This window comes from Sycon ciliatum, chromosome 4 (genome assembly GCF_964019385.1).
Source record: "Sycon ciliatum chromosome 4, ocSycCili1.1, whole genome shotgun sequence".
In the NCBI taxonomy this organism is placed as follows: domain Eukaryota; kingdom Metazoa; phylum Porifera; class Calcarea; order Leucosolenida; family Sycettidae; genus Sycon; species Sycon ciliatum.
Window position 1 is genome coordinate 32,639,690 of NC_088646.1, and position 27,422 is coordinate 32,667,111.

Here is a 27,422-nt window from a genome sequence, read left to right on the forward strand (position 1 = left end):
CTTTAGTACGAGTATACAAAGTGACCCAGACCGAATATTCAGAAATGACGAGACAACTCACCAGCTATTATCAATGAACTAATAATTTTCACCTTTCTGTAGTGCATCCAATCGATCACAGCTATTCTGCTCTACAGCATTGTTCCTCAAGATTCTGAGCTTTCTGTTTGTCTTTCTCTTTATCATCATCCTGAATGGCACAAGTGAAGTAGGCATCCCCGCTTACATCGCGATAGTGCTTATAATAAATAATAATACAAAGTGACAAGTTGTCGAACTCGATCGTATGAACGTTGTACAGGCGGAAGTCGGTTCGTGGAATCTGTTTGAAATATGCAGGACCTTTGTGAGCATTACATCATGTTCGAATTGTCAGAACTCTATTGTATTATCTGCACATTGCCTGTTTGAATTTCAAATTAGCCCTGCACAACCAAATTGCCATCATGGATTGTTCCGGGTGTTGGAGGCCGCCGTGAGTTCCCGGCTTGGGAACGGAGAGGAGTTCCTGGCTATCTTTTCTTCTCCTACCCCGCCCCCTTCCTCCTCCCCCTCATCCATCCACTCTTTCTGGTGGGCTTGGCAGGCATCAATGAGTACCGGTTGCACATCTTGTGCTCAATGGACTGCAATAACTTGTTGTCATCCCTTCGGCTTCCTCCCTTGGACCTTTGGCTTCCGTGTACATATGTAAATGTGTGGTGTGTGTATATCTGTGCGGTGTGTGTTTGTTTGTGTGTGTGTGTGTGTGTGTGTGTGTGTGTGTGTGTGTGTTTGTGGATGTACCACAGATTGGACGATCAGTGAGTTCTCAAATCGACTATCGAGTTCTGGACACAATTAGTCACCCTAGCAAGGAGTCCTACCAAAGACATGTTGCTACTGGTAGTAAAGTTTCACGATATGCATTGCGAATCCAAGTCAGCCGCAAACCACCGCACATTGCTCGGATATTTGCAGCCGGATTCGATAGCAACAACAGGATATTCATTGGTGTAAGACAGCATGTGTTTTGACTTTCATTGTCAGCGACTTGTCTTTATGGGTATTTTGCCGCAACGAGCGATGAAGAGCGAGATTGAAGTTCTCAACATTGCGCAGCATAGCCGTGGTCCTTTGAGCAGTGTTCTTTGTAATCCCTCCCTTCTCTATGATTGCGCTCAAGGATACCTAACCCTTTGCTTATGATGTGTGTGTGTGTGTGTGTGTGTGTGTGTGTGTGTGTGTGTGTGTGTGTGTGTGTGTGTGCGTGTGTGTGTGTGTGTGTGTGTGTGTGTGTGTGTGTGTGTATATGTGTATATGTGTGTGTGTGTGTATACGTGTGCACGCGTGTGCGCTCAATGTGAAACTCCCTTTATTTATTGTGGCGATCACTGATCTTTCAAATATTACAGAGTGTATGTATGTATGCATACAGAGAAGGTAAATCAACCCTTTACTGTGATGCCTCCAAGGTTAAGACATGCGGCAGTGATCACCAGACACGTGCTGCCTCTTCATTGATTGCTTCCGCATTCTACTTGGAAGTACACCGTTTGTTTGGTTTACCCGCTTCTTTGTACCTATGTGTATCGAGCAACACTCTCCCGAGCTGCCACAGCTCTATCTAAGAGTACATGTGCAGAAATATCTACCTGTATACGAGTCATGTGATGCAAACATGCGAACATTAATTTTAGACTGCAGGTAGCTTGTATGGATTGATGCTGTGGCATTTTCACGAAAGGCAGGCACAGCCTGTGAGTTAAACTATGGTCATGATCGAGAAACGGCAGGTGTCAGGATCCAGTATTTGCCTTGGAGCGGGTAGATTGTTCTAACCGCGCTGCGGCCCGCAGTATATGAGGAAACTGTAGTCTGGCGCATGGGGAACATGGATGCGGCAAAAAATGGGATTTCGGCATTTGGCCTCGGGTCGGTGGATCTGATCTCTCCTCCACCATCATTTACGAGCTGAGTCTGATGCCTGGTCTTGGGTTTGCAGCATTACTTGGAAGCGGAGAGGTGTTTCTTGACCTACTCAGTGCGTGAATCCATAATATGCACCCACCCTATAATACTAATAACACTACGCGTAGTACTAGTAGTGGCTGCTACAGCATGATTACATGATGTAATGCACATGCCCACGATAACCATATTGCTGACGTGATTGTGATGTTTCTCCTTTTGTCACCGCTGTGTGTGTGAGCGCGCGCGCGCGTGTGTGTGTGTGTGTGTGTGTGTGTGTGTGTGTGTGTGTGTGTGTGTGTGTGCCACCAGGACCATGCACCACAGTGGAGGACACCGCCATTTGCTGATGGCATGACAACAAACGGAGTGTTCATTTCTCATCCTGCCAGGGACGAGAAAGGAGAAAGAAAATGGTCCGAGGTATCCGTGTTGGGCAAAACCTACGGCATGCGAACCTACAAGTCTGACACGGCCGATAAGGTGGAGATCACTTGCGGTAAACGGGTGAGTGGTAATATTACAACACTTCAATATTAAGCGGTGCCGTTGTGCCCAATTACTTTGATGAGGCAGCCCTGAATTTTCTGCATGCTACCATAGTTGAATGCACAGTGTACGTCACTTATCTAAATTGACCTTTTTGCTTGGTCTTGGTCTTGGTCCGATCAAGCCGAGACGCTCCATTCCTCCTTTATTCCCAATCGAACTCGCGCACTTCCACCGAAACTGGGTGACTGCGCCCTACTAGATGGGGATTTGTATGCAAAAGTCACTAAAAGCGCCATTTCGTTCTTATAAAAGCACGGATGACCGCGATTGGCCCATATGTTGTAGTCTTTTGGACGCTGAGTCGACTGGTTTTGGTCCGAGGATACTGCGATGCAGCGTTCCTCCTTTATTCCCAATCGAACATGGTTGAACAAGCGGTCACGTGCTCCTGCGTACCCAAGTCACCTGGTCACCGCGCCAGCAAGCGACAACTTTCACACCAAGGTTCAACTCGAGTTCAACTCGATGGACAGGAGTGCGCCCAAAAAAGGTCAAACAAGCTGTAAGTTGTACCCTGCAGGCGCTAGGCTAGGCACGGTGACCAGGTGACTGGTGTACGTAGGAGCACGTGACCGCTTGTTCAACCTAGTGTTTGATTGGGAATAAAGGAGGAACGCTGCATCGCAGCATTCTCGGACCAAACCAGTCGACTCAGCGTCCAAAAGACTACAACATATGGGCCAATCACGGTCATCCGTGCTTTTATAAGAACGAAATGGCGCTTTTAGTGACATTTTTGCATACAAATCCCCCTCTAGTAGGGCGCAGTCACCCAATTTTGGTGGAAGTGCGTGAGTTCGATTGGGAATAAAGGAGGAATGGAGCGTCTCAGCTTCCTCGAACCAAGACCATTCAACTCAGCACCCCGAAGACTACAACTGGTGAAAATTTGATTTTAGGCTTAACTTCCCCTTTAACTCACTGCTATATTAGCGGTTGAATAGCCAATCGAGCCATGTTTCCAAGACTCGTGCGCGTGCGCGGTTGCATGTGCATGTGTATCATATGTGCACTGCCCGGGACAATGCTATTTCAGTGTCCTCTGCTTGCCGTTGTGTTCTGTATTGCAGTGTCGAGAGACTGACAACGTCTTGAGAGACGGAACGCTGATCGACATCTTTGGCGCAATGCTAATCTACCGCACTCGAGCGGGAATGTCCAGGCATCCGGTGAGTGGCCGCAACATTAAACATTTAAAACCAATGAATGTACTTTAGAGCCTGTGAGCTCCCCTGCTGTTTATTTCGGGTCACGGTTTCAGTAACATGACTGCACAGAGGACACCTCCTAACTATTGTGTCATGTTGTGCCGCTACTTAAACAGAGGACACCTCCCATCTAGTATGTCACGTTGTGCCACTACGTAAGTGCTTGTACGGTGAAGCTGGACTCCACTGTGAACTGCTTACATTAGTAGTTTTCACATAAAATACCCAGAGAAGCGGATAGCAGAAAACATGTTGCGTTATACTCCTCGTTGTTTACCCTCCTCTGATATACTGTAAAACTTTATTTTAAAATGCGATTAATAGTATAAGTGAAGCGGACATTACAAAATGATGAATGAGAATACATGTATCTAAAATGGTTGTTCCTAATCGATTTTCTTGAGACTATCATCAGGGAAAATCGTCTCACAATAGAGGCTATACGGAGAAACAAACTACTTATAGGTTATCGGATAGTGGGAAGTAGTCTTCATTTCATACTGTAAAACGTGTAATTTTCGGTGTAACTTTAATTTCGGTGATTTCGGTAGAGAAAACAGGCACCTAAGTTTAAATTACACCTAAAAGGCGCTAGAGTATGCACTGTATGTGAAGCCGGCAACGCTGGTCACCTAGTTCTAAATTACACCTGAAACCTGGCAGGTCCCTAGCACCGAAACTTGAATGCACCTAAAATTACATGTGTTTACTGTATCTCCCACGGCGACTGGCAGATAGCCGCCGAATAGAAGAAAGGACGTAATCAGACAGTGAGCTCTGCCTTTACTTTGTCTATCGTTTTCACTAGTCCGGGCCGACGGCTTGGTTTCCAAGATTTCGAAACCGCTCGTGCTGGGCGGCAGTGATTAACGGTTATACGTGTGTATTGTAGTTAAGCTGGCGAGAGAAGGAGTGCTCTTTTCCAGAACGTTGCAGCTTGGAAGGCGTTGTGTGGGGCAGGCATGTTTTACGGCCATTCTGCCAGGTGTGCTTCTACCACCATTTCTCCACTACAGTACAGTCGTCCCTCTCTAATCCGGCACTTTATAATCCAGCACCCTCGATAAACCAGCACAATTCTCAGTCGGTAGAGCATGAGACTCTTAATCTCAGGGTCGTGGGTTCGAGCCCCACGTTGGGCGCCAATTGTCGTCGGGGGGTTTTATTCCCTCGCACGATAGCCCTTCCGATTACTCTCTTATACATCACACGCACGCCACACTCAGAGGACAGATTGTTTTCGTCTTACTCCAAGGAGAGTCTCAGGAAGAAGGCACACAAAACAACCAGAATGCGCACGATAAGCATGCAAGCATGCGCACAACAACAAGAACATGTACGATAATCTCCAACCGCGCGGTCCGCACCAACGTGCCAAAAGGGGCACACACGTGCCAAAAGGGCAGGGACAACAAACATGTCCTCTTCATGTACATTGCAGCAGTAAATCAGATTTGTTAATCCAGCACCCTCCCTAATCCAGCAGATTTTCGTGGCACAAATGGTGCCGGATTATAGAGGGACCACTGTAGTACCGTATTCTGAGTACGTTTTTTCATGGGACGGGCGCACTAGATAGCTCAGTCTTGTCATCATTTGCATGCCAAACTACTCTGCCCGTTCTGGAATGACTAGAGCTGCGTAGCTTGTATCCAAGTCCCAACACCATTTGCGTGTGTCCTGCGGTCTACCATTGTACTGTTTGCATTGCATAGTTATGCCGCTCTTTCCTTCTCTAGGCACCCTGGAATCCCCTCTCACCCTATGTTGCACTGGGCGTCGTCAAGCTGTGCCAAGAAAAGTTGCAAACCTGCTCATTTTAGTTTAGTCTAGTGTTGCGGCTAGGCCACTACTGTCTCTTATCTCCACTCTATTCTACATATTGTATGTGCAGTCGAACAAGGTCCTGGCCGCCATGTGCTGTGCGGTGCGACTATGCCGCCCGATTTGCCCCATCGGTCTGCACAGCATAAAGATCGACACTACAGAGGTGACCGAGGCTGACGTGCGTTACGCAGAGCTGCAACTGGTAAGCTCCCCGGGCTATCTGCAGCAGCACTGTTTGTGTTGCAGACTTTGCCGGCCGCCGGGAGGCTTCACGTCGTGAACAGGACAAGTCGAAACCTGAGATTATCCGTTCTGTGGGTTGTAACTTGTGAACCGTTTCGTTTCCAGGGTTTTTCTAGAGTTGTCTGGCCACCACAAGCATTGCGGGGGCGTTCCCCGGCCATTGCATGTACACGTATAACCTAAATACTGCTGAGTCAACAGTGTGCACGCTAAAGGGAAAACTGCATAGAGAATCACATGTTGTTATGGAAGCTAGGGGCTGGTATGAACGTGCGCGGCACAAAGCTGGAACAAACGCGTCTGATTGGTCTTTAGAATGCTTTAAAATTGCTTTTGTACTTTAATTTGAAAATTGTAAGTGGTCGGCAGCTGTTTCTAGACAAAATGTTCGGCCAATCGAAGTTTCTGGTGAGAATTTGGTGGAATTTGGCCGGGAAAATGGCGGAAACAACTGGCAAAGAAAGTTTGTTTTGACATACGGATTTTTCGGGATTGTTGACCCCCATAACCTTCCTTCATTGTTACTTGATGTGTTTGTCGTATTAGGGGTGGAAATCTGACAGCAGTTCCAGTGCGCTGGACCAGATATCTCTCAAGACGGCTGCTGCTTTTACCAAGTGTGGCCATGTGGTGGGTGCCGGGCGCTGGACGGGGAATCTAGCCTTCAGCATATGGGACACCGTGTGTCCACTTTGTAAGCAGGTGAGTGGAAGGGAGTTGCAGCAAGAGTAACCCCCCCCCCCCCCCCCCCCGAGTGTGCAACTCACGTACCCTACTATCCCGACAGAATTTGGACGCAATGCTCCTTGCACCAGTGATTTACGACATGTGTGCGGAGTGTCAATGCATCACAAGTGTTTCCTTCAGCTAGTGTGTACAAGATGAATGGGTCTTTGACCAGCACAGATGTTTAGAATGCCGCGTCTGATAATACGTGCACAGCACTTTGCATCATAATAAAAATGACATCAACTTGAAATTCGGCCAGGACACCAGTACGAGGTGATTCGTCATTTTTTAACATTGCGTCATTTCTTAACAAATCGGTAAAATATCTCATTGCCAGCGCCTGCCAAAGTCACATGAAATTTCTTTTTGCATTGGCAATGTGCTGTCCAGTTCGCCTCCAAAATTGAGACTGATAGTTCTTTAGGAAGTGACATTGTAAGAGCTTTCACATGCAGCGATTTTTACGGTAAAATAGAGTATAAAAGATCCATAGCCGCTGGTTTCAACCTCCAGTGACAGCACTTTTAGCTGAGGACAAAGCATGTGATAGCTACATGTATATACTAGAAGCGACGCCTGGGGAGGAGTCGATGTTTTGACCCTGGCAATGGCCAAACATTGGCCATTACTGAATTCACTAACCGATGTTGACAACCATTGCATGGCAAATCTTGGTGATACACCTGTTGCTATGCAAGCTTGAATGGCTTGTATTTGGATCAACATGATCTTGATCCAGTCTCGCTGGACCACCCTGGATACGTAGGGTCTCTTTCTATTAAAAACTGACTTGAAATTGTGCTGCTAAAGCCTATTTTACTGTTAAAGGGGAAGTATACCCTAAAATCAAATTTTCACCAGTTGTAGTCTTCTGGGTGCTGAGTCGAATGGCCTTGGTCCGAGGAAGCTGCGACGCTCCCTTCCTACTTGAATCCCAATCGAACTCGCGCACTTCCACCGAAACTGGGTGACTGCGCCCTACTAGATGGGGATTTGTATGCAAAATGTCACTAAAAGTGCCATTTCGTTCTTATAAAAGCACGGATGACCGCGATTGGCCCATATGTTGTAGTCTTTTGGACGCTGAGTCGACTGGTTTTGGTCCGAAAAGGCTGCGATGCAGCGTTCCTCCTTTATTCCCAATCGAACATGGTTGAACAAGCGGTCACGTGCTCCTGGGTGCCCAAATCACCTGGTCACCACGCCAGCAGGCGACAAATTTCACACCAAGGTTCAACTCGAGTTCAACTCGAGTGACAGGAGTGCACCCAAAAAAGGTCAAACAGGCTAGTAAGTTGTACCCTGCAGGCACGGTGACCAGGTGACTGGTGTACGCAGGAGCACGTGACCGCTTGTTCAACCATGTTCGATTGGGAATAAAGGAGGAACGCTACATCGCAGCCTTTTCGGACCAAAACCAGTCGACTCAGCGTCCAAAAGACTACAACATATGGGCCAATCGCGGTCATCCGTGCTTTTATAAGAACGAAATGGCGCTTTTAGTGACATTTTGCATACAAATCCCCATCTAGTAGGGCGCAGTCACCCAGTTTCGGTGGAAGTGCGCGAGTTCGATTGGGATTCAAGTAGGAAGGGAGCGTCTCAGCTTCCTCGGACCAAGACCATTCGACTCAGCACCCCGAAGACTACAACTGGTGAAAATTTGATTTTAGGGTATACTTCCCCTTTAAGAAATAACCACAAAAAATAAGGGTACACAAGCATAACGCATGCGAAATAATGCATGTAACCTCGTTCTAAAATAGTTAGTGGATGGCAGGGAGGGCCGTATGGTTTGTTTGTGCCCTTCAGGTTAGCCCTCGGGCCTACGACCCTCAGGCTAACCTGTGGGGCACTAACAAGCCATAAGGCCCTCCCCGCCATGCACAAACCTTTTAGTAATTCACTGAAAAAGTCAGCTCGGCTTATACTACGATGGTCAAATTAAAAGTAATAGAATAGGGTATTAAAATGTCTGTGTGTCATGACAAAAAATATGGGTACGACTTATGCTCGGGAAAGCACTCTAGTTGATATAAAGAGTACACGACCTTCAAGAGTGTGCAACTACCCGCTGGACAACCTCTATCCAGTGCTGTGGGGGCAGAACTTCACATCCCGGTGACATTGTTCAATTCGCCCACTTACTGAGGCATGGTGAGCCCGTAAGTGGAATCATCTCCAAGTCCACCCAGAGTTTGGGGATTTGAGGGCGTGTCGGCCGTTGGGCGGTTCCGAATAGCCATTTGAGTCATCTTTTCAAGATTCCTTTTGAATCTCTCTCCCCTCTTCGGTGGAGACTCGCATGACCAGTCATGGCAGTGAGCAAGTACAAGCAAGAGTATATAAGCCCCCAAGAGTGTGCAACTCCTGATACCCATTCTTTGGGGTTCGCCGACGGCGAAAACTCACATCACGCGGTGTAGTGTCGCAGTTGTATGTTTCCAGCCCGTTTTTAGCGAGCAGCGGAGTAATGAAAAAAACCACTCTCTGACAGAAACTCACTGCGTGTATGCAAATCCGCAGCATGATCATGGCAGATATTTGGATTGCGCGCACGCTATCCTTGGTTAGCACGTACCTGAGACACGTGATGTGAGTTTTTGCCGTTGGGAGACCCCATAATGGGCCATATGCAGAGTTGCAAACTCTTGGGAGCCTATATACTCTTGGTACAAGTGCACAGAGTGCAAATATGTGTACGGGTTCGCCACGTGATTCAAAGTTATGCCATCGCACATCCTATAGTTGGAGTTGCAAACTATTGAATGTTATGTGCTCTTTCTATTATTAAAAGCCTCAATATCTGATACTTGCATTCTCTTCTACCATTCCATCCGTTCCTGTCCAGAAAAGCAGGCAGTATCCAATCAGATTCTGCGGAGATCCTGGAATTTATGTGAACTCGGACATGCCCCTGTGTATGTTCGTGCCATGCGGTCACTCCGTGTCCTACTCAACTGCAAAGTAAGTTCTGACCAGTCCTGCTTAAACACAATCTTCACATGTACACCGGTAGTTTTAGTACACTGTGTCCAAGTTCTCCTTAGTAAACACACAGTGCCGTGTACTTGCCACGCGTACTGGTGCACTTGAAGTGCACGGGCAATATTGCTGCAGGGCATATTGGAATACTGCTGTACTTGTCCAATGTAAGCCTACTGTTCTTGTCCTTTTTCTCTCCTTCCCATTTGTCTGAACTTAGATTGAAGTTAATGGATTGATATGCTAGCACTGGGACAGCCTTGGCATTTATACGGTTTTTTTGTGCTTTTCCTGTTGACCTACTGTATATTGTTGCTTTGACTGCTTGTCTTTGGCCATCAGGTTGTGGAGCTCGATCAGTCACCCTCAGCGTTTCGACAATAGCCCGTTCTGCCCGACGTGTTTGAAACCACTGGACAATCAGCAGCCGTTTGTTCGCTTGCACTTTCAGCTTGCGGATCGGTAGAGGATGTGCCTGGCGCGATCGTCAGGGACAGGCGTGGCGGTACGTGTACTCCTGGAGAGCTCTCGCGGAGTGCATTTATCAGGCGCGCGGTACATCGTTGGAATCACTGTGTACGGGTTTCAGAGCATTCACTAACTACAGTCCTATAGTCCTCTACTCACACAGTATTGTTCATGTTCTAAGCAGGTGTAGGTTGGAGAGGACTCGTTCTTGGCTCACTACTACATGACGTATCAGGTTGCGGGCCGTCGGTCCCTGGAGAAGAGTCTCGTCCAACCCATCTAACTTGTCTTCTCGTGTGCAGCGCACAGCTGGTGCAGGCATGGTCGGGGGGGGGGGGGGGGGTTGTTACGTGTAAATGTCCCGGTTCATCGTACGGACGTATGGCTTTTTGTGTGGTTGTCCCAATCATATTATGTCGTGTCTATTGTGTCGTGTCTTGATTACTGATTGTTTTTGTCCGAATCAGGCCCAGGCAAATTTCGTGTACTGTCCGTGTTGGCGTTATTTTGACTCTCAGATTTCCGGCTTTATCCAAGTACACACTCACCTACCCAATCTGCACACTGTGCTGCAAGTACATGCCGCTGTGCTTTCAATATGCCGGTAGTTGTTTTTAATCTGGTTTTTTAAAACGTTTCTGTGTGTGCCGGCGCAGCGTGTGTGACTGCAGCATGTGTAAACACGGTTTTTATTTTGATTATCATACTTTCATGGATGGTGTTGTTGCTGCTGCTGCTTCTGCTTTTGCTGCTGCTGCTGCTGCTGCTGCTGCTGCTGCTGCTGCTGCTGCTGCTGCTGCTGCTGCTGCTGCTGCTGCTGCTGCTGCTGCTGCTGCTGCTGCTGCTGCTGCTGCTGCTGCTGCTGCTGCTGTTCTTTACAAGAAGATTGGTCGCAGATCCTTTAAAAACTCAGCTTGGGGCGCCAATGGTTATTTCGTGCGTTGGGCAATTGGTTGTAGTGGTCGAGGGCAATGCTAAATGGGGAGCCGTTGTGCCGGTCAGTACGGGTTGTTGGCGGATGATAGGAGCGACGGTGCCTGAGTTCAAGTGGTAGGTTCAGGGGTAGAAAACAAGTTGGTGGTTTTGTGAGCAAGAATTGCGTGCTTGAGATGCTTGAGATGGCGACGGCTGTAAAGAGTGGGGAGGTTTAGTCTGTGCAGGAGAGAAGAATGATCTATACAGCTAGATAGGGGTGAAAAGGGACATGCGCAAGCTAGCTAGGGCCTTTTCCTTAGGGGTGAAAAGGGAAATGCGCAAGCAAAGCCGCAAAGGCGCGCAGCACGGCGTTGGAATCGTTCCAGCCTGTCTGATTGGGTAGCAGTGAGAGGGGGGGGGGGGTGATTGGGCGGATGTAAGTGGTGTAGAGAGTGCGTAAAAAAGCCTGAGGCGTGTAGATCTACCTAGATGCCGGTGACGAAACCACAAAACAGTAAGCAATCTTTCGCCATGGAAAAAGGAAATGGGCAAGGGAAAGAAAAGAAAAAAAGAAGTGGGTCGTGTTATATCGGTCGGGCTACTGTGTGCCGTCTATTCACAAGCGCTATCCCGCTACTGTTCCATGCGGCAGGTTTTGCCTGCTATGTTTCCATCCTGGGCCAGTTCCCTGCTCTTCAAAGACCTGGACACCACTGGATCACCAGTACTGCCCATATCCACACCGAACTTAGCGCGGACGCCTGATCGACACAGGCCGACAGACAGCAGAATTCCCGACCTCAAACTATCCCAACACTCCCAACCTCGCCAGTCGCAGCGATTACAGGTGAGCGCCACTTCACCCGGTGGTATCCAGTTCGCTTTGTTTTTTATTTGACTGGGTGGTTTTGACCAGTGAGTCTTGTAGATCATAATCAACACGAATGTTCAAGTCTGTTGGGCAGTCATGCTGTCGAATTTTTATTTTTTTCCGGCAGTGAACCTGAACTACCGTTGTAGTAAAAATAAGTTCTCTGGAGGCTGCTGTGGAGAAACGTAAAGCATGTACATATCTGGGCACTTTTACTGGTGCTCGAGACTCAACGAGAACGCTTTGGTTCGTGGTTTTTCGTTCTGACTTCTTCTATAGTGCAGTGGTCATGGTGGTCGTGGTATTGTCCATCAGTCTGATCTAAACTGTGTTCATTTTGTGGCGATGCCTTGTGGCCGGGTTGTGTATCACCACTGTGCAAATCTTAATATCATAAGAGAAAGGAAATACGAGGAGGATCACAGGAGTCATAAGGCTTGCTGGCGAAAAGTAACAAGTAATTAATTATTTTCAAATTATAATAATATATATTAAAAACATTTTTTTAAACAATTACGGTAGATACAGTACAGAGGCTAGCCGGCTGTGCACTCGATCGTGGCCAGCTTCAGCAGATCTATTGGCATGTGCAAAGGCAAGAACATGAGTCACTGGGGCATAACCACAAGAAAAACCGCTGTATCATCGCAGAGCTAAATAGCGTAGTATCACACACACGCACGTACACACACCTCAGACCTGAGACATGCCCATCGCGGAAGCGATGATAGCGAACAGCTATGTTAGACATAGCAACTTGTGCTGGGATTACACCATTCAACAGCTTGCAAGGCTGATGAATTGACCGCCACTATTTTTAGCCTGGTATCCACCACACAGCTGTTTGAAGTGACTTTTTCTGGCCAGTGAATCCCTATTTTTCATTTCAATTTACACACACACACACACACACACACACACACACACACACACACATGCACACCTTTCGCTTCATCGCTCATGAAAATGTCATGAAAATTAGAGTCAAAATGTCATGAGAAGTGCCAAAGAGCCAGCTCCTTGTCTTGTGAGCACTACCAGTGTGCCATGGTGTACCGCATGGTGTATTAGCGGGGGAGACTATCGTGATCGTGGGGCGGTGAGCGGTAGCTGAGATCATGCACAACAAATTACATCTGCGAGACAGCGAGGAACATTCTGTGTGCAACACTGAATGCAAGCAGGGAAAAGAGTCTAGCATGCAGCTGCTAAAAATACCGAAGCACAGAAGTCAACTTACAGTGATGTCATACAGCAAGGAATCAAACACATGCAGGGGTTCGTACACAGTACAGTACAGTCACACATGAACCGGGAAAAGCATATTGAAAAAAGCGCCAATACTGCTACAAAGTACAGCAGCGTAACAGAACATGTATCCATCAAGTGAAGGAATAAAGTAGGCCAACACGGCGAATAGAGTAATGCGAAACTTCTCAGCACACAACTTTTAAAACGAAGAAAACGACACGCGAGAATCAGGCAAGAATGTCGTCGTCTGAGGAATCGGAGTCAACGTCTCTGTAGTCGTCCAGTGCTGAGCGGCGCTGCTTGATGCATGCGTGCAGCAGCCCGACGAAGAACATCTGCAGGCAGAACATACAGAACAGTGCTGAAAACAAGGCAACACTCTACACTCTACACTCTACAGTGCATAGTGTACAGTCAAACTGGCGAATATCAACCTTGGATAGAAGAACAATTCGTGAACAAGGGCAATGTCGTCAGACAAAGTAACTACTTGACTGCACACGTTGAGCCTCGTGAATAACGACACTTTTCTCTTGCCCGACCGAGGGTGGTTATTGGCAAGGTTGACTGTACTGAGAAGTACCATGGTGAGTTACTGCCATACCCAGCCCGTACTTCAGTGCACAGTGTCCACCAGGGAGTAGTAAAAAACCGGTTTTCTAGTACTCTCTGGTGTGCAGTAACTAGTAATCATGTCACCAAGACTACTTGTATGTCCAGACTAGGCAGCGTCACATTCAATAATAATAATAATAACCAAGACTATGTCCACTCTATGCAGCGTCACACAACCAAGACTAAGTTATGTCCACTCTATGCAGTGTCACACAACCAAGACTATGTCCACTCTATGCAATGTCACACAACCAAGACTATGTTCACTCTATGCAGTGTCACAAAACCAAGACTATGTTCACTCTATGCAGTGTCACACAACCAAGACTATGTCCACTCTATGCAGTGTCACACAACCAAGACTATGTCCACTCTATGCAGTGTCACACAACCAAGACTATGTCCACTCTATGCAGTGTCACACAACCAAGACTATGTCCACTCTATGCAGTGTCACACAACCAGGACTATGTCCACTCTATGCAGTGTCACACAACCAAGACTATGTCCACTCTATGCAGTGTCACACAACCAAGACTATGTCCACTCTATGCAGTGTCACACAACCAAGACTATGTCCACTCTATGCAGTGTCACACAACCAAGACTATGTCCACTCTATGCAGTGTCACACAACCAAGACTATGTCCACTCTATGCAGTGTCACACAACCAAGACTATGTCCACTCTATGCAGTGTCACACAACCAAGACTATGTCCACTCTATGCAGTGTCACACAACCAAGACTATGTCCACTCTATGCAGTGTCACACAACCAAGACTATGTCCAAGGAGTGGTGTGTACAGTAAAACCTGTCAAGGCGACCACTCAGACTCAGATAAGGCGACCACCTGTCCTAGAAGACCACAGCAACCAGCACTAAGGGATGCTATTTCCAGTCAATTGGCCCTGGATAAGGCGACCACCTGATGGCAGAGACAACATTCTGAAGGTCCATTGAGCGGTGGCGTTAGACAGGTGTCACTGCATGTGCTTTCTTCACTGCGCTCAGGTTGCAGGTTGCAGTGTTGTGTATGGTAACAACTTGTAGTGTATGACCAAAACCATGGGTCCCGCGTGTTGGTGCTGTTATGGCTGGTCGACCAGTGTGACAGGTTCTCGGGTTTCGATTTTTTAAACAGTCCGGACTTGCACAATGATCACGGAGTCTGCGCGGAACTACGTAAGAGCCGCGTTAAGTGTAAACTAAAGCTACTGCAAGTAGGCACATGGCACTAGGCCAGGACCGTCGACTCACCAGCACCACCAGCCAATTTCCACCGTAGTACACGTCGCCGAAGAACCAGATCTTGTAGATGAACCGATTCAAGAGCAGCGTAATGCGGGTCTGCATGCACGCACCTGGCAAAGCACACAAGACAGTCCACGAAAGTCAACGTGTAAGTCGACGTGCATATACCGGTACTAGCAGACGCCAGGTTACAGTGAGTGCTTGCCTGACTTAGCAACATTGTATTCTAATTCGCCAAGTCAGGCAAGCACCTACTGTAGTGATAAAGAGACAAGAGTTCAAGATACAGTGCAATGTACTGGTACCAGCCACATGGCCATACATGACTGTCCCTAATGCTGGAGGGTCCGTCCCTAATGACAGTAATGTGATGATGACCAGCGATACACTCGGCGCTCCATTGTCAAACATGACTAGCCGACTGCTTGAACTCAGATGAGCTGCTAAACGCAGTTGAGAGAAGCAAAACCTGAATCCCAGAAAATGTGTAGAGTTCGTGCATGTACACGTACCTTCATCGACATCCTCCGATAAAGAGAAATCACACGTTCCACTGCAATAATAATGCATAGTGGCATTGCCATCGGAAGAACCATTCCCCGTGCTGTTGCCATCGTCCAGCACGGGCAGAGCAACTTGATCGTACGCGTAGCCGGGTGCAGCAAACGCTGTAGCATTCGTGCCGTTTTGCGTTGTGTTGGTCATCGTGCACGTGTAGTTGTACTGCATGCCAGGGAAGAAGAAAAGCAAGGCCAGGATTAGCAATTTAGCAGAGTGACAGGCAGTGAGCAACCCTACCGCATTCCTGACACAATCTACGGGCAATATCACAGGACAATAAGCTCACACGCACAATAAAATGTGTACCTACACTCAGGGACGTCGGACACCGTGTGGTCACTACGGTATTGACCATACCACTTGTTGCCCCAGGTACACCGTGAGTCAACACTGACCTGGGCTCTAAATTTCCAAAATTTTCGGCTCAGCCACCACCCCCCCCCCCCCCCCGAGTAAATTGTGCTTCAGATGGCTGACCGTGCCACGCTAAAATACCTTCCGACGCTCCTGAGTCACTGCTGCAAGTTTTAAATGCCGTACACACATGTGAGTGCAGCTCAGACAGTAGAGCAGTGAAGTACACGACTGTACTCAAGACGGTTCAACAAACAACACATGCACGCACACACAAATGCACAACTGGAGTGGTTTCTGTGGTCTGCTTTCGTAGGTCGATGAAACAACCAAGAACACGATCACAGTCCATTGCACAGGACTGGAGGAAAAACTATAACTTGTAATCACTGGACTAATGGGCCATTCACACTACGCCCAAAACGTTGCGTACGTGACGTTTTCGTCCGGATAGCCATGACAACAAGGAACGTGGCGGGAAAATCGTACCCCTGATACGAAAACGTATACGACGTATCCAGACCCCTGTGCCGAGTTTCGTTCTGTCGTTCCCAGCAGTTTGTGTCCAAAAGAAGCTGTACACACAGCTGTACCAGCAGCGTGTACGTGCCTGTGTGAATGCACCTGCACGAAAACGACGTCTGCCAGTACGTCGTATTCCAAAACGTGACGCATATTGTAACGTAGTATGAATAGCATATAATCAGACAAAGAGCAGCGAAACCACTGGCCTACAAGTTCTCTGCAGTGTCCAACAGTAGTACATGGATAACCAAGATATTGGAGAGTCAGAACATGCAACAGGCGTATTGTGGTAAATTTTGGCGCTCTGTATTCTATATTTTTCCTTGGCTCTCCACCCGAGTCTAAAGAGCAGAGTAGTAATACAGTCAGACCTCGATTATCCGGTCCTCCATCGTTGGTTACCGATTTACAGCATATGCCGTGAGTACATGCAGTATGTGTGTTTGGTTATCCGGTTCCCTAGCCTATCCGTATACCTTTGTGGAAAACGGATGTGTGCGGTTATGCGAGGTCTGACTGTAATAGGATTTCTCTTCCAGCAGTGCACTAGTAGCAGTAGTACTGTGTAGTGTCACTAGTGTGTTACAGTGCAGTGCAGTGCAGTGCAGTGCAGTGCACTGCAGTGCACTGCAGTGCACTGCAGTGCAGTGTACAGTACAGTGTTACAGTGACTGACCTTCTGACTGCCGAACATGACATACTGTGGTGCCAGCGACATGACCATGGTGTTGAGGTAGAGCACGCAGAACATCATCAGGAATGCCACCATCAGCACGCCCTGTGGCTCAGTGCGCCCGGGACGCACCTTGTACATCTTGTTTAGCACAAACACACACACACACACACAGGCACACATGTACGTTTGCATACACGCACGCATACACACACATGTACACACATACAAGTCACAAACATGACATTGTGGATACACACACACACACACGCCAGAAAGACCAAGCCACTCCTGGGATCCTGTCTTTGAGACTTGAGTGCTACACGCAGCTGGAAACAACAATCCACAAAGCGATGATGACACACACACACCCACACACCCACACATGCACACACACACGCACACACACACACGCACACGCACACACACACACACACACACGCACACGCACACACACGTAACTAGATAGACAGCACACTCCCCTACCTTGATCCAGCAGCACCAGATGTCTACACGGCGCATACCACCGATAGTGCAGACCACCAGATACAAGACAATCAGTGCAAAGACGATATAGTCAAATGGGAACACCTGCAGGTATAGCATAGAGAGGAGCAACAACACGCAGAGAATGGTATGGAACTACAGTCAAGCCTGTCAAGGCGACCACTCGGATAAGGCGACCACCTGTCCTAGAAGACCACTAAAACCAGGACCAAGGGATGCTATTTCCAGTCAAATGACCCCTGGATAAGGAGACCACCTGGTAACAGAGACCAGGATTTGAAGGCCCCTTGAGCGGTGGTTGTCTTAGACAGGTTTCACTGTACACTCGTACCGTATTTTACCGGTTGTAAGTCGACCCCGGTTATAAGTCGACCCCCCTATCTGGAGGTCTCAATTCTGCGTTTTAAAGTTTTCACCCAAAGAAGCACTACTAACCACCTCCTGCTACTAACACATCAACAAATCTTGTAAACATTCCTTATTGGAGGATATAACGTCCCAATCCTTGAAAAAGGCCAATAAACTGGCAAAAATGTGTAAACATGGTGCACTCGTGCATGCAGTGCAGGTCATTTTTTGTAAGATACTGATAGTTCCCGGTTATAAGTCGAATCCCGGTTGTAAGTCGACCCCCAGCCTTTCTCCTTCTATTTTAAGTCGTAAAAGGTCGACTTACAACCGGAAAAATACGGTATCTCTCTTATCCGAACCTAGAAGTTAGTTACCGGCAACTTGGTCTACCGGGCACCCTGTGGGTGAGTTCTAGTAGAAATATTACTACTCTTTTGGCAAGTTTTGTGGAAATACTATGTCACATGCCAGATCTCTGGCCCTTCCGCGTCGAAACATATGTCACTGTGATTCAGAGTTCGGGACATTTCAAAGTTATGAGCAGTGGCCGGTCCCGGACTGCCTGCCGGATAAGAGAGATATGAATGTGTGGGTACATCAAGACAGTGCAGCTGTATTGGAGGGATACAACACAAGCCGTGAGGACTGCACTGTGGCAAAGCCAACACATGTCGTCTTGGCAGTGCTGCGCACAGGATTCCCTTGCACTGGCCGCTATACTTGCAAGTCTCGCTTTCTATAAACTGTAGTCATTTTGCTATGAGCACAGGAACGCACGCCCGCTCACGAGCCGTAGCCTAAGTCGTTCCTATTTTTCATGTACTGACTAAAGTAGGTAGTTGAGAGTTGAGACATCCTGTACATACAGGAGTACGGTACTTGGTGAAATTCTAGCCTGTTGGTTCTTCGGCGCCCGACAGCACCGTAGTTGCCATGTGAGGACTTGCATGCTATCAAGAGTACATAAGCCCCAAGAGTGTGCAACACCAGCTATAAGGTCTGCGACGGCAGAACTTCACATCACGTGATGAACCCATACGCAGTATTTGCACTCTGTGCATGATAGATACAGGGTTGTACGCAGCCCAGCTTTGGGTACAACTCTCTTGTGGTCACTTTGCACTGTGTGCCAGTGTAACCTTTTGAACCATGTCACGTGATGTGAAGTTCTGCAGTCGCAGCACTGCATAGAGGTTGTGCAGGCAGTTGCACACTCTTGGGGTTATGTACTCTTGATATCATCTAGCACACATACTTCAGAGAAGACGATGAAGGCTTGATCCACCGGATTGGTGATCCTGGGCTTTTCCAGCGCAAACCCTAGCTTGTAGCCAACCGAGTGGAGGATACGATCCAGGCTGCGCGCACCGGCATTAAGGAACGGGACAGTGGACGCAGCGCATGCGAAAGCACACACACACACACACACACACACACACACACACACACACACACACACACACACACACACACACACACACACACACACACACACACACACACACACACACACACACACACACACACACACACACACACACACACACACACACACACACACACACACACACACACACACACACACACACACACACACACACACACACACACACACACACACACACACACACACACACACACACACACACACACACACACACACACACACACACACACACACACACACACACACACACACACACACACACACACACACACACACACACACACACACACACACACACACACACACACACACACACACACACACACACACACACACACACACACACACACACACACACACACACACACACACACACACACACACACACACACACACACACACACACACACACACACACACACACACACACACATAGACACGCATGCACTCACGCACACACACACACACACACACACGCACACACGCACACACACACACACACACACACACACACACACATCCAAACACACAAGCAGAAAGTCAATAGCAAAGATGCACCAAAGAAAAGCCAAACTTTCTAATCAGGGTGTCTTCCAAACACTGGCAAAACGGGTTTATCGTGAGAGATCTGAAAAATAGCAAAATACACCAACAGCCTAAATCTGACCAGCGGTCCATGATGCTAGGTAAAATCCAACCTCTGCAAGCCTGCAGAGCCGAGATCCAGAGGCTGGATTTCAACTGGCACCGCTGTATATGTATGCAGCGGTGGCAGGTAAAATCCAACCCATGAAAGAGCCAAGATCCAGGGGCTGGATTTCAAAGTGAAAGCAGGCCCAGCGACTAACCTGTTGATAAACAGCGTGACGACCAGGAAGGTAGAAAACAGAAGGAAGAGGATGCCAAATATAGTCTGAAGGAACAGTGAAAAAAGACATAACGGTTTGAACGCAGAGTATGTAAGCAAAATTGGATGCAACTGTGATATCATTTCCGAGGGCCGGCTGAACGGCATATTGTCTTCATTACATCGGCTTTAATTGCGTCCTGGAGAAAATCTAAACCACATTTCAAGCAGTGCACTGGCCCATACGCACAGTTGTTTATTTGTAGTTGTGCCCACACCTAGATAAGACAAAGACAGTAGTGCAATGGACCCGATAGTCGAACAGTGCGCAAAACTTCACATAAGAAAACACAATGGTCATACAAGTAGATCTTGCCCCCCCCCCCCCACCACCAACCTAAACACACCTACACAAGCAGCACACACACGTCGTACCATGAAGGGCTTCATTGCCTGCAAACAACATTGCCACTTGCTTGAGACTACACCCTCTAGCTTCTGCAGACGATCGCCGAGCAGTCTGGAAAGCACAACAGAACAGGAGAAAAACCAATGCATGCAGCTCAAGCAACACAGCAAGAATTTGAAACTTGTCCATTGGTATGCAACCGAGCATAACATTACATGCCAAAACATGCTAGTACATAGATACACAAGTCACACACTCTACTTGACTAGATCCAGTATATGCAAGCCTTGCTTGATAGGTTAAGATGTTTTGACGATGACAGCATGTTACAATGATACACCATGGCAACGCCTGTGCCATGGTGATCACTAATACAAACCCAACCAACATCAGTTAACACACACACACACGCACGTGCACAAGCACACACACACACACACACACACACACACACACACACACACACACACACACACACACACACACACACACACACACACACACGTGTACATACTTCTCCTCTTCCTCTATCTGGCGCATCTGGCGACGCTCTTTGTATGACGAACCACTGGGTCGCACCTGATTCTGTGTTGAACCAGAACGGTAGAAGAGCATACATGACAATGTATTAGTGACTAATAAGCTCACAGTACATGTAATAGCAAGGACACACACACACACACATGCACACACACACACACACACACACACACACACACATACACCCACTCACACACGTGCACACACACACACACACACACACACACACACACAAATGGCACTGCACATAAGGGGAGGGGGGAGCAGCTGGTGTTGGTATAGGTAGTTGTTGAAGCTATATTTGACATCTGGTACGTATAAAGGGATACATCATGGGTGGGCTCTCATTGAAATTGTTCAGCGATGGTAACCACAATCCAGAACACAGCAAGACGCATGACAAACAATGCAGAGCACAGCAAGACGCATGGCGAACACCACCCTTACCCGTGCACGTGCTGCTCGAGATCGCTCTGAGGCAGCAGTGTGACGCTTTCGAACTTGCACGGATTCCGACTGCAGCAAAGAAAAGATAGATTCTTCACTCATTGTAGAGCTACAGTTGCTTTGCTTGCTTGCCTTCACAGGTATGTACTCAAGGTTCTCTGTTCTCTGTTATATAATAATGAAGTGCGAATCTAAGAGGGAAGGTGAAAGACAGAAAGAGAGAGGCAGTATGTGTGTGTGTGGGGGGGGGGGGGGGTGCCAGCTAGTTCGGTTGGTGGGTACACTTATGCCGGATAGTCTTGGGTCTGTTGCCAACGGGCTCGGCTGCTTGAAGGTGTAATGTTGTACCTACCACCTTTGTTGGTTTCAGGGTTCATATACTTTCTATTTGAAGTATACAGACCTGTTAACCATGGACTACTTCTGGCTAGATTAACTCTTGTGTAATCATGGTGCTAGTGAAGCTTGTATCAGATCCACTCTGATTTAGCCACTCACACTAGTAGCAAGTATTACCTTCACTGGGGGCAGAGGTGGCTGTAGTTGGATCCCAGGACGGATACCCTGATGCCGTCAATCCTTTTTCTGCACCTTGTCCTCACCCACTTACTGAGGTGTGGTGAGCCTATAAGTGGGATCATTTTCAAGTCCACCCAGAGTTTTGGGGATTTCAGGGGGTGTCGGCCGTTGGGCGGTTCAATAGCCAATTGAGTCATCTTTCCAAGATTCCTTTTGAGTCTCTCTCCTCTCTCCCGGAGAGACCCACGTGACCAGTTTTGGCAGTGAGCAACAAGTGTGTGAGTGTGTGTGTGTGTGTGTGTGTGTGTGTGTGTGTGTGTGTGTGTGTGTGTGTGTGTGTGTGTGTGTGTGTGTGTGTGTGTGTGTGTGTGAGAGAGAGAGAGAGAGAGAGCGAGAGAGAGGTAATTTTTAAAAGATCTCGTACCTTGGCTGATGAAAATCCACGGATCATGCCAATGGGAACAGAAGCCAATCCATACGACTGGAGACAAACAGCAGTGAAAGAGAGAGACAGGTACTCAGCATACAGTAAGATTGCAGATGATTACAAAAGTAACAAGAAATAACTTTCAGCACTACCAGCACTACCAAAAATCCGATCATGCAGTGACATCTACCAACAGCTGTGAATGGTCTATGGCAAGTGCACTGCTAGGTTGCTCTTGGACTTTGAGTGTTTGATGCCAGCATACGCAATGCAACATTGTGCATGAACCAATGAGAGTATCAGGTCATCAACTGGCGGCCACACCTGCGGTCTGGCCAATCAAGGCAAACGCTGGGCAGGTCTTCACTCAAGGATCAGAGCTCAGGCGATAAAGTTCATGCACAACGAGCTGGATAGAAGGTCAGCTGGCACTTACTGTGTAGAGCACTGCATACAGTGTACCAAACATAGTCAACACACTGATGACGAATGACAGGGAGTTCTCCAGGCCTGAACACAGATAAACAATACCGTCACTGTGGCGTCACATCAAGAAATTGGCAAGAGAGAGAGAGAGACAGAGATAGACAGATAGATAGATAGATAGAGAGAGAATAGGGGGGTGCTGATTGGCAGTCTTTATGCTGTGCTTTAAGCATCGCTTCCGCTCGCTTGGCCAGACGGTCTGACCTGATATTTTTCATTGCAATAATCGTATGATCCTTGTCAAAAATACGTCTCGATGATCTCAGAAACTGGCCAGACAACGTGTCTTATTAAATTTCCTCTGTCTTCGACAGCAGTGTCAGTGTGAGGACTTAGCAACCAGTCAAAGCCCACAAAGAAATATGTCTCCACTCCTGGAAGGCACTGATGATTCTAAAGGGCAGCCGGGCGAACTTGCAATGCATGCACCATACCTGTGCTCTTCAGGTCCTGCGCCAAGTTTACAATCTTCTTCTCAAAGTCGGTGCTGTTGGTGTCGCTGGTGCCGTTGCTGAATGGTACCAGGCCCCTAGATAAGATGACAAGAGCCGGAAGGGAGACAGCCAGCAGCAGCAGCACCACCACCACACAAACAGACAAAGAGAGAAAGGCAGAAAACAAAAAGAATGAGTACAGGTGAATGCACAAAGAGTGGAACAACGAGAAAGCCATGAACTTCCTGGATATAAACTTCTCTCTGTCCTCTCCCTCGAGCTCTGTATAATCCATTTTGCCATGCCTGGCTCTCACCCTTCATCTCATCTGATTAATTGGCCGTCTTTTGAAGTGCCAGATGTTGTCTAAATACCTAATAAATCAATGAAAATAAACTTGAGACTCCGCAGCGCAGCATGATTACAGACAAAACAAACCTTTTCCCCGTACTGGGTAACTTCTACCAAACACTTACCCAACCAATAGAAGAACAGCACAAACAAACACAAAGCCGAGTGTGTACTTGACTCCTGTGCAGGCTTTCTGCAATGCACATACACACACAAGCAAAATGCCACACACACACACACACACACGCACGCACACACACACACGAGCACATGCACACACCACACGCATCTCAGCACATCTCTTTTGCGCTTCTTCTTCATACTGCCTCTGTTCATTCACATTCGACCCACAGCCAAGCACGGTTTGGTTACTTAGTGAAAGTACACTAGTACTGGGCCCTCCTGAGTAAGTCATCGCTGCACAAGAAGATGACTGTGATAGCAGTTATGCAGGCATGTCCTCCAGTGCTGAACTCCACACAGTTGACATGACGTAGCTCACCTCTCGTGGTGTGCTCTCCTCATCACCACCTTCCTCATAGTAGAAGTAGGCGAACGGCAGCAGGATGAAAGCAAACAGCGTAATGAGGCCATACAGAGCTGCAGAGAGCACCCAGGCACCCACACCCACACACACGCGTACAAAAAATAGAAGTACTAGCAGTGCACGTAGTGGACTGTAGGGGACGGACGGATGTAACAAGCACCAATTACACTAGATGTACGGTAGACAGTTGGCAGCGAAGACTTAAGCCATAGTGTAACAGCATGCTATCACCCAGGACTTCGACTTCTCCTGAATGATCAGCACAAGATAAGGTGAGCATTGGGCTAATACTGACAGCGATACATGTATCAGTAACCTCAAGTTGAAACTAACTTTGCTATAATCCTAGTGCCTTTTGAGAGAGTCCGAGTAGGAGACAGCCTGAGTCTGACAAAGTGTAAGTTCGACTGCCTATTGTCTGAGTCTGACAAAGTTTAAGTTCGACTGCCTATTGCCCGAGCCCCGATATTGATATTGAGAGAAGGGGAATGCGGTGAACGAACACAGCACATTTTAAAACTAGACTCCTCACCATAGTAACCGTAAAGAACAGCGTTGGTGATTTCCTCGCGTTGCTCTGTCGAGCTGGCCCATTCCTGACAGCAAAGGACACACATACACACGCGCACGCGCACACGCATGCATATGCATGTTCCGGCGCACACACGCACCCAGAGTCCATTCACATTACATGCCATTCACATACCAAATCTGCTGCCAGTGCAGCTCACATGTGCCTCGGGATATACAATCCAGTCTTGTAAGTCCCCACAGCCCACATTCAAACACAAGATAACAAAGGCACATGTATCATGATACTTGAAGTATAAGACATTTTCTAAACCTGTCAGTCAATCCGAGCAATCGGAAATCAGGGCCGGAGACAGCTTCCGCGGTGCGGCGCGGCCGAAGGGCCATCTTTAAATCTTTAAGGGGGGCCTGGGGGTCGTCCCCCATAATGTTTTGGAATTTAGACGGCAAATCCTGCACTCTGGGCGACTCCCTGTACAAAATCATACTTCGAAACTTTTTCTCCCCGATTTTGGACGTTCCACGTGGACCAACTATTTGGGAAGTTGGTACGGCCATGGCCGTACCGGCCCTGGAAATAGAAAAAAGTTGAATTCTGCAGTACCTTGTAGTTTCCGGAGTCATCTTTCATGGAGGAGACTATATAGACATCAACCGGTACTAGAGCCATGGTGAGTAGCACAATGAACATTGACAACACTGCAATGACAGTGACTGGCCGCTCAGAGTAGGCTTTCTTCTGGTAGCGACGGACAAAGAACACTGCCACGAAGAAGCACAGCTGTAAACAAGAGAGAGCCAACCAAGAGGCAAACAAGTCCGTTCAAACATTACATGGGAAAATCCCGTTGGGTGTGTGCAAGAGCCAATGGAGGACAGTGGGGGGGGGGGGGGGGAGAGAGAGAGAGAGAGAGAGACGGAGGGGGGGGGGGGGGGGTGTCAGTGAAAGCATGCGTGTGCGGGTGTTGGGTGTCAGCTAGTTTGATTGGTGCACTTGTACCAGGTAGTGGTTGGGTCTGTTGCCGTGAGCCTTCACCGGGGGCAGCGGTAAATGCAGTTGGAGCCCAGGACGGATATCTTGATGCCCTTAACCCATTTTCTACACGTTGTCCTCACCCACTTAGTGTGGTGTGGTGAGCCCGAAAGTGGGACTATTTCCAAGTCCATTCAGAGTCTGGAGTGCATTTCAGAGGGTGGCAGCCATTGGGTGGTTCAATAGCCTATTGTGTAATCTATCCGAGATTAGAATCTCCCTCCCCTCCCCGGTGAGACCCACATGACCAGTTTATAGCATGCAGTGAGCAAGTACAAATACAAGTATGCACGTGTGTGTGTGTGTGCATGTGTGTGCATATGTATGCATGTACGTGTGTGTGTGTGTGTATGCATGTGTGTGTGTGTGTGTGTGTGTGTGTGTGTGTGTGTGTGTGTGTGTGTGCCAGCTAGTTCGGTTGGTGGGTACACTTATGCCAGACAGTGTTGGGCCTGGTGCCAACGGGCTCAGCTGCTTGAAGGTGTATTGTTGTACCTACCACCTTTGTTGGTTTCAGGGTTCATATACTTTCTATTTGAAGTATACATACCTGTTAACCATGAACTGCTTCTGGCTAGATTAACTCTTGTGTAATCAATGAATGGTGCTAGTGAAGCTTATATCAGATCCACTCTGATTTAGCCACCCACACTAGTACCAAGTATTACCTTCACTGGGGGCAGGGGTACCTGCAGTTGGATCCCGGGACGGATACCCTGATGCCGTCAATCCTTTTTCTGCACCTTGTTCTCACCCACTTACTGAGGTGTGGTGAGCCCATAAGTGGGATCATTTCAACTTTCAAGTCCACCCTAGTTTGGGAATTTCAGGGGGTGTCGGCCGCTGGGTGGTTCAATGGCCAATTGAGTCATCTTTCGAAGATTCCTTTTGAGTCTCTCTCCCCTCTCCTGGGGAGACCCACGTGACCAGTTTTGGCAGTGAGCAAGTACAAGTAAGTGTGTGTGTGTGTGTGTGTGTGTGTGTGTGTGTGTGTGTGTGTGTGTGTGTGTGTGTGTGTGTGTGTGTGTGTGTGTGTGTGTATGCGTGTCTGTCTGTCTGTCTGTCTGTGGGTGGCTGTGCGTGTCTGTGTGTGCAGTGCACCCACATGCGACGTTGGGAAATGCACGTGACTCATACTGCTTCAGCTAACCCTGCACTTACCAATATTGCCACAACGAAGCAAATCCATGCCGCAGACAAGAGGCCAGCAGGGAAGCCCATCTTGAACTTGAGCTGTCAGGAAAGGCCAAAGCGGTGTGCACGCACCAAGCAAGCAACAGAAAGCCCCGAGACTACACACATAGAGCAAAGAGCTTTGCTGTCTCTGGTCGTGTTCCTCTACAAACTCGATGGGAGTGAAGAACCTAGGAGTAGAACACTTCTCTGTCACGAGGAAAAGCAAAATCTCGACTCAAAATTTTGTTTCGAACACTCGGATATGACGTGACGGAGCCCCATACTGATGTCAGAAGTTGTACGGTGACATCGCAAACCTCGAAATCATGACGAACACTCCGGGAATTTCCCCAATTATGAAAAAATAATAATGAACAACCACCGGTGCT

At 47.9% G+C, this 27,422-nt stretch overlaps 2 protein-coding genes across 2 annotated transcripts in view; one reads left to right on the plus strand and one right to left on the minus strand.

The window, feature by feature from the left end:
* LOC135815716 (E3 ubiquitin-protein ligase pellino homolog 2-like) overlaps window positions 1-10,872 on the plus strand; it is an 18,369-nt gene extending 7,497 nt beyond the window's left edge. The window contains exons 5-11 of the mRNA XM_065329049.1: window positions 792-995; window positions 2,263-2,457; window positions 3,573-3,671; window positions 5,605-5,739; window positions 6,327-6,482; window positions 9,361-9,476; window positions 9,837-10,872. Coding sequence (XP_065185121.1) covers window positions 792-995; window positions 2,263-2,457; window positions 3,573-3,671; window positions 5,605-5,739; window positions 6,327-6,482; window positions 9,361-9,476; window positions 9,837-9,960 — 1,029 coding nt within the window. The 3' untranslated portion in view covers window positions 9,961-10,872. The remainder of the gene's footprint in view (window positions 1-791; window positions 996-2,262; window positions 2,458-3,572; window positions 3,672-5,604; window positions 5,740-6,326; window positions 6,483-9,360; window positions 9,477-9,836) is intronic.
* A 1,826-nt stretch (window positions 10,873-12,698) lies between these two features.
* On the minus strand, window positions 12,699-27,264 carry LOC135815719 (probable lysosomal cobalamin transporter). Its single transcript, XM_065329051.1, has 18 exons — window positions 27,019-27,264; window positions 25,429-25,605; window positions 24,826-24,889; window positions 24,249-24,346; window positions 23,872-23,939; window positions 23,396-23,490; window positions 22,912-22,985; window positions 22,473-22,529; window positions 21,530-21,598; window positions 21,057-21,127; window positions 20,569-20,653; window positions 20,135-20,199; window positions 19,095-19,197; window positions 17,468-17,572; window positions 16,985-17,122; window positions 15,381-15,591; window positions 14,875-14,978; window positions 12,699-13,334 (listed from the first exon to the last, which is right to left on the minus strand). Exons 1-18 carry the CDS (start codon window positions 27,076-27,078, stop codon window positions 13,227-13,229), a joined length of 1,752 nt encoding a protein of 583 aa, XP_065185123.1. The 5' UTR covers window positions 27,079-27,264; the 3' UTR covers window positions 12,699-13,226.
* Between the last annotated feature and the right edge of the window lie 158 nt (window positions 27,265-27,422).